The following is a 7,299-nucleotide window of genomic DNA, read 5'->3' on the forward strand; positions in this document are numbered from 1 at the left end:
TAAAATATATTTTTAAAAATGTACAAAACTAAACAGCCTACAGTATTTTTACAGTCTTTATTTTACTGTTAAAATAAATTTTTATGAAATAAAGTCTAATGTTACAACTAATTAGGAATCTCTTTAAATCTTAAACTGCAGCCTTCAACCAGGTTTAGAGGCTAACCCTAAACCCTGAATCAGTACAATGACTAAAGGTCTCCACATACTCCTTACTCCAGAAAAGGTTTCTTTTATCCCACCACATGTTCTCCAGAAATGTGTTCTTCTCTCTATTACATGTTCAGTATAAATGTTTTCTTTCATCTATCACCTTTCACCTACACATTCACCCAACATGGCGTTGTGTTTTTGTCTTTGGTGGCTGTTGTCTTTTCATTAATGGCATATGACCACCAAACTCTTTTAAATACTGGGGATGTATTGGAGAGTCTCTCAATGTCCTCCGATACTTACTGGAGGACGGTGCCCCCTCACCTGACCTCGGTGCCCACCTGTTTGTCATGTTCTCTCACTGAACTGCCTCGCAGGAGCTGCCGCCTGAGACACGGCAGCGGGGGTGGGCTTCTAGTCAAACTTTGAGCCTGAAGTATGATACATGTAGTGCTTATTTATGGCTGGACCCTGCTGGTATACGGTTGGTACCTGCTCTCAGCCTGGATGGAGTTGTGCAACCTCACCATCAGTGCTACTCGTGTTCGCTCCGAGGTGTGTGAACCGCCAGAACCTGCAGCCACTGTGTCAAAGTCGCCAGGAAGCAAACCTGTCGACTTCTGTTAAGTTTAGCTTGGTACGTGCTAGATTGCTTGCAAATAAAAAAAACTTTTATTTTAAATAAACTTTTTAGCTGCTTTGACTTGGATTTTATGTTTTTGACTGAAAGCTGGCAGAATATAGGTGAATCCAGCTGTTTTACTGGACTTTTACCAGTTGACTGTTTATATTTTTTATACACAGAGGACTTCTGGACATGGCGGAGGAGTAGCAGCTGTTTTAAAGAAGTATATTTGCAAACAACCTCTGTGCTGTTTCTGCATTTACTGATGACCTGGAAGGTCCTGAAGGACAGACTCTTGTGGACCTGTCTGATCTCCTGCAGATAATACAACATGAGTTTCATTTGTATTATTTGAATGGTTTGGTTTCATGTCTTTTTGTATTTGTAACCTTTTATAATAGTTTTTTACGGTCTATTGTATTCAGTACAGGTTCTCCCAAAAGGTTCATCATCTTACTATATGTACTAAAATGTGTTGTATCATTCTACCACTTATATATAAAAGTTTTTTTTATCCTTCCACATGTTCTCTGGCAAGGTTTTCTATCATCCCAGGAGGATTTGTAAGATAAGTGTTCTTTTACTGAAAACCACACCACAAAACATTGAATAAATCTGTTATTTTTAGTCATTTAAAACATAATGTTATGCATATAACTACTGTTTCCTGAAGGAAAGGAACGAGGTTCAACACATCATGTATGGGAACCCACGCCCCTGCGTGTCCTGGCTGAAGCCACCTCTAATCATGCCTTTAGGCAGGTGACGTGATGACGACAGATGTCAGGCTCCGCCTGCACATATAAATATACTGTCGCATCACAGTAACTCCTTAGTTTGGTAACCACTCTTCACTGAGCCCAGCTGTGCAGCGGGGCCACCATGTGTTGTACCTCGTTCCTTTCCTTCAGGGAACAGTAGTTATATGCATAACATTACGTTCCCTTTCAGTCAATTCACTCGGTACAACATCATGTATGGGACATATATAAATGCCCCGCAGAGCAGCACCAAACTTGGGTCATAATAACATGCTAGTGCAGCACGTCAGACCCAGCGGAGAGCACAGAGTGAGGCACCGAGGGGGCTGTCACATCTAAGAGATAAAATTGAACAAATGTGTGGTGAAGACCAGCTGGCCGCAGCACAGATGTCACTCACAGGTACCCATTTAAATAGGGCCCAGGATGCTGCTACACCCCTGGTGGAGTGAGCTCTCACACCAGATGGGACTGGGAGACCCTTGCTGCTGTAAGCGAAAGAGATAGCCTCAACAATCCAGTGGGAGAGTCTCTGTCTGGACAGAGCTCTGCCCCCGAGTGGGTTAGCAACACACACAAACAGCTGATCGCATGACCTCACCTCCTGTGTGCGGTCAATGTAAACACGCAGTGCACRTAGAGGACACAAAGAATGTAACCTCCTCTGTTCCTCAGATGCAAAAGGGGGAGGATAAAACCTAGAAAGCTCAATAGACATGGAGCTGTAGTGAGAAGGTATCACCTTAGGGAGATACGCTGAGTTTGGATGCAGCACCACCTTGGAGCCATCAGGTGAAAACTGAATACAGGAGGGATTTACAGACAGAGCATGGAGATCCCCGACCCGTTTAACAGTTGTTAGTGCYAAAAGCAACACAACTTTATATGAAAGAAACTTCAAATCCACAGACTCCAAGGGCTCAAAAGGGGGGTCACAGAGAGCCTCGAGCACCACAGTAAGATCCCARGTRRGGATACTGGGTTTAATAACAGGCCGCARSCTRCGGACCCCCTTCAGAAAACGCACTGCTARAGGRTGAGCACCTGGCGTAACTCCATCAAAACCCACATGGCAAGCAGAGATAGCTGCCAAGTAGACTTTAATTGCGGAAAAAGCCAGACTTTTCAGCAGGTAGGCGTGCAGCCTCCACAACTCTGGGTGTGGGTGAAATATCTCCCCCCCCCCCCGCCTGAGAGAGGAGATCTTGGCGAAGAGGAAGTTGCCAGGGCTGAGCAGCCAGCAGGCTCATTATCTCGGCGTACCAAGACTTCGCTGGCCAGTGGGGTGCCACCAGAATCAGAGACAGACCCTGTCTGCGTACCCTCTCTAGTACAGKCAGTATCATTTCCACTGGAGGAAATGCATACAGCAGTACGTTGGGCCACGGGTGGGCTAGAGCGTCCACCCACAGTGGGGCGTTCTGATCCGTTATGGAAAAGAACAGAGGGCAGTGGGTGTTGGCCCTTGTGGCAAAGAGATCCACTGCTGCCCTGCCAAACATTGACCAAATTTGGTCCACCACTGAGGGATGCAGCCTCCACTCCCTCACCATAGGTCCGCCCCTGGAGAGTAGATCTGGGCCCAGATTCAGCCTCCCAGGAACGTGAGTGGCCCTGATAGAYAGGAAATGCACGCTGCACCACTGCAAGAGAGTGTGAGACAGTTCCAACAGGGGAAGAGACCGTGTTCCCCCCGTCTGTTTATATATGACACTACAGTCACATTGTCTGTCCAAATCCAAATACGGTCCATAACCGGGCACTGTGACGCGGGTGGATAGAGGTTTGGTCCAGCAGGATGTTAGCTCCGAGACGAAATCTGGGAACATGGGGAGGCGGTTTTTCACCGCAGTCGGTTCAGTGGGGAGAAAAAATCCAGTGAACCGCGACGGTTTTTGTGCAGGAGGGGGAGCAGGCCATTTCACCTCCAGTTTCTGAGCCTCGCGACGACACAAAGAAAGAAAAGATGTGTCCTCCTGGTTTGCCCCCACAGCAGCGGGGGCTTCTGGACTTGGACTGGGTTCATCGTCGTCTTCCGACAGACCATGCACATCCAGGCCGATATCCAGCATGTCCTCATCTCCGTGGTGGAGGTCCAGATGAAACTGGGAGGCCTCCTCCTCTTCGTTGGCTAACCCCTCCATATACTCCACTTGGTCTGCCCAGCTGGGAGCGGGGACTTCGACCGAGAGCTCCTCCTCGTCAGACTCGGACGGAACCGGGTTGCTAGACTCGGAGAGGAAAGGGTCCTGGCGCGCGACTGCAGCCTTGCCCAGCACTTTCTCCAAGAACTTAAGCCGTCTTTCCAGGGTTGAGCGTCGAAGCAGGCGGCAAAACGCACACGCTTCGGGCTCCGTCAACGCTATACGAGCGTGGATGACCCCCAAACAGACCGGGCAAGCCTCATGCTGGTCCTTTTCATGGAGCGAGAAGCCGCACCCCTGGGGACAGGGGCGAACTGAAGACTTCTGCTTCTTCTTGAGTAATTTCGTGCTCATCCCGAACCACAACATTCTCTCTTTCGTCGAGATAAGAAAGGTTTCTCAAAGTTAGCGCTCCGCAGGCAGACACAGTTGCCAGTAGGCAGCTGCAGCTGACACCAACAAAAGCTGTTAAACTAAATTCGAGAACCTTCGAACAAACAAAGCTAATTAGCAGCAGCTAACTAGCTAGGTTGGAAGAGGTGGGTGTTGTTGCGAAGTGAAGAGCAGTAGAACTAAGGAGTGACGGTGATGCGACAGTATTTATATGTGCAGGCGGAGCCTGACCTCTGTCGTCATCACGTCACCTGCCTAAAGGCGTGATTAGAGGTGGCTTCAGCCAGGACACGCAGAGGCGCGGTTTCCCATACATGATGTGTTGTACCGAGTGAATTGACTGAAAGGGAACCTACAAAACAAGTAAGTACTCAACAATAAAACATCCTGCCAAAGAAAATTTGTGTTTTATTATAAGTCAGAGGATGACTGGTCTTACCTGCGAGCTACATAGTAAAAGACTGGGTTTCCAGACTTGGAGGTTCCTGCTTGGTAGAAAATGTTGAGTGTCTTTAAGGCTTTAAACTCCTCCTTTTCATGGACCTGGTGCCTACAAACACAAGAAGTTAGGATCAATCCCATTTAAATGACTGCTCTGTTGGATAAGGACAGATGATATTTCAGCACCTGTTACAAGACAATAACCCCCAACCCTCAATGCACCTCAATGTGGACTTGAACAATTCTTTATTTAAAACAGTAACTTAACATTAACGCCAGTCAGTTTGTGATGTACACACAACACAGACGGCATGGCTGACAGTGTCATAAAAATGACAGAACAATAAAGTTTTTCATCCTTTTTTAAAAGATCCTGCAGTCTGTGGTTCACTCAGATGGTTTGGAAGTGAATTCCACAGACAAGGAGCAGCAGAGCCAAAGTCTTAGTCCTCCATAGTGCTGAGCGTAGGTCTAACAATTTGAAGATGCAGGGGTTGTTGGAACTGAGAGAATCAGTTTCGATGTGTGGGATGAGCAGCTTTTTAAAGTAGAATGGGGCATCGCCTTATATGTACAGGTGTGTTCAAATAGATCTTGTTCTGGATTCTAACAGGGACAAACTTGTACAAACTTGATTGTCACACAGACTGGCTAACAGTATGCAGCAGCACAGATCCAATCATAATATAAGTCCTGTTATTTAGAAATTTAGAACCCTAAAAAAGCTGTACTTGGACATATTTTTTATCTGTGTGACATAAAAAGGGGGTGGGGCCATTCTGAAAATGAAAATATTTCATGCAGCCTGAACATCCACATCAAACCACACCAAAGATAAATAATAACTTGAAAAACTAACCAAATCTGCCCAAGTTCATTTCCAACATGATTTGGTCGCAAAAACTCAGAATTCAGTCAGACTACAACAGAAAATCTTCTGACACTCATGAATCAGCAGCTGGTCTCCATCAGTCACAAACCAGTCAGATACTGGCTTTAGCAGACTGTGAGGGACTGTCTAATACTGAACAAAAAAACATTCAGATGTTGCATTTTTTAAAACCATCTATTTATACAATTTATTTGTTTTAACACAGTTTCTTGCTAAATTAATAAACAGTTTAGTGAAAAATAATAATCTGTCATTCTGCTGATAATCTGAACATTGTCCTGATGCATCTCAGTAATCCAGGTAGAGAAATCAGAAAGAAAACTAAGTAGGTCCTCTGGATGGGTTCTTCTTTAATGAGACGTTTTGTCTCTCATCCAAGAGACTTCCTCAGTCTGATGAGTTTCAGGTGAACTCAGCCTTACCGCGGATTTACACTACATGCGTCTCTGCTCCGCTGCGCTGCGGTGCGCAGGTCGCAGCTGTTCGTTTGTGTCTCAATTTATACAGCCTCCGCTTCGCTCCGACAGAGAGTGTGCAGGAAGGAGATCGCGCGATAAATTCAGTGATAAGCGTGGAAGTCACAGCAAAAAAATAATTATTTCTGTCAAAGACGAACTCCAAACACAGCTGAAAACATTGACATTGGCTTTTGGTATCTATGTTGAAACTGTCTCGCTGTCAGCTTTCTGAAACTTCTGATTTCAAAATAAAATCCACGTGTATCGTGTGTGTACATATCTGCTTCATGGTATTTATTTCCACCTGCTTCCCAAACAGAACGATACATTCTGACAGCATTTATGTAGAAATATATCCATATATTTATTAATATAGCTGAGATTTAGACTTTATTCTGACAAATTATCCTGTCTAAAAGTGTCTTATTTTGAAAAAACGGATGTTGTGCTCGTGTCTTTTCCTGTTGGTGCGACGTAATCTTTAAAAATTGACTCCGGCGCTGCTCTGGCATTCGGCAGAAATAGGATCTGTTCTAATTTAGCCGAATCGCCATCCGCTCACCGCCGCTGTGTGCAAACCAGTGTAAACACTCTCATTGATTATAATGGGTGCGTATTTGCTGCGGAGGTCGGACCGAAGCGGAGCGGATCCGGAACGCATGTAATGTACATTTTTGGGGTAATAAGCACTGCTTCCACAAGGTGGACAAACAGGTTGGTCACATGCAAAACAGGGCCATCAGCCAAACAATAAATGGTCCTGAGTTCACCTGAAACTCTCAGACTGAAGAAGTCTCTTGGAGGAGAGACGAAACGTTTCATTAAAACAGAACCCGTCCAGAGGACCTACTTAGTTTTCTTTTTAATCTGAACAACATGATCCTGACTGGGAGGAAAGAAAAACATGTCAGACTTTCAGAGCTTTAAGCACAAAGCTGAGCTGAAAAATCAAACCTTTAATGAGAACAAATTCATCAGCACCTGCGTAGACTCTTATCTGAATGGTCGATTTGGTATGCCACATCTTAATAGTTGTAATGATTTTTAACTGCAATAAATTCACACTAACAGTGATCAGGATTCAGATTTTAGAAGGACTTGTGCAACACTAATCCTACCTGGTCATGAACTCTTCAAACTTGGAGCTTGTCAGGTTGAGACTGGACCAGTGTGTGTCGGCAACAGGCTTGTGTTCTGGTGGACCGAGGTAGGCCAGGAGCGTGGCCATCTTGTCAAAGGGTCGTCTGCCCACTGCCTTGTGGTCTCTGGGAGAACGTTAAAGTAAAGAAACGGTACAGAGCTGTGTGTAGGTCTATGTTTGTCAGTAGGGCTGCAACGATTAATCGATTAATCGACGACTAATCATAATCGATTAATCGTTTTCTTCTTTTTTTTGTTCTTTACTTTGTTTTTCTCTCCAAACTGCTTTGAC

At 45.2% G+C, this 7,299-nt stretch overlaps 1 protein-coding gene across 1 annotated transcript in view; it reads right to left on the bottom strand.

Moving 5' to 3' along the window:
• The window catches only part of LOC106526575 (neurofibromin), a 145,701-nt gene that overhangs the window by 40,709 nt on the left and 97,693 nt on the right, over positions 1–7,299 (bottom strand). Inside the window, exons 34-35 of the mRNA XM_014021210.1 lie at positions 6,986–7,132; positions 4,516–4,626 (exon numbers count right to left, since the gene is read on the bottom strand). Of these exons, the coding sequence (XP_013876664.1) occupies positions 4,516–4,626; positions 6,986–7,132 (258 nt within the window). The remainder of the gene's footprint in view (positions 1–4,515; positions 4,627–6,985; positions 7,133–7,299) is intronic.

The sequence above is a fragment of the Austrofundulus limnaeus genome, unplaced genomic scaffold, assembly GCF_001266775.1.
Source record: "Austrofundulus limnaeus strain Quisiro unplaced genomic scaffold, Austrofundulus_limnaeus-1.0 Scaffold282, whole genome shotgun sequence".
NCBI classification, from domain to species: domain Eukaryota; kingdom Metazoa; phylum Chordata; class Actinopteri; order Cyprinodontiformes; family Rivulidae; genus Austrofundulus; species Austrofundulus limnaeus.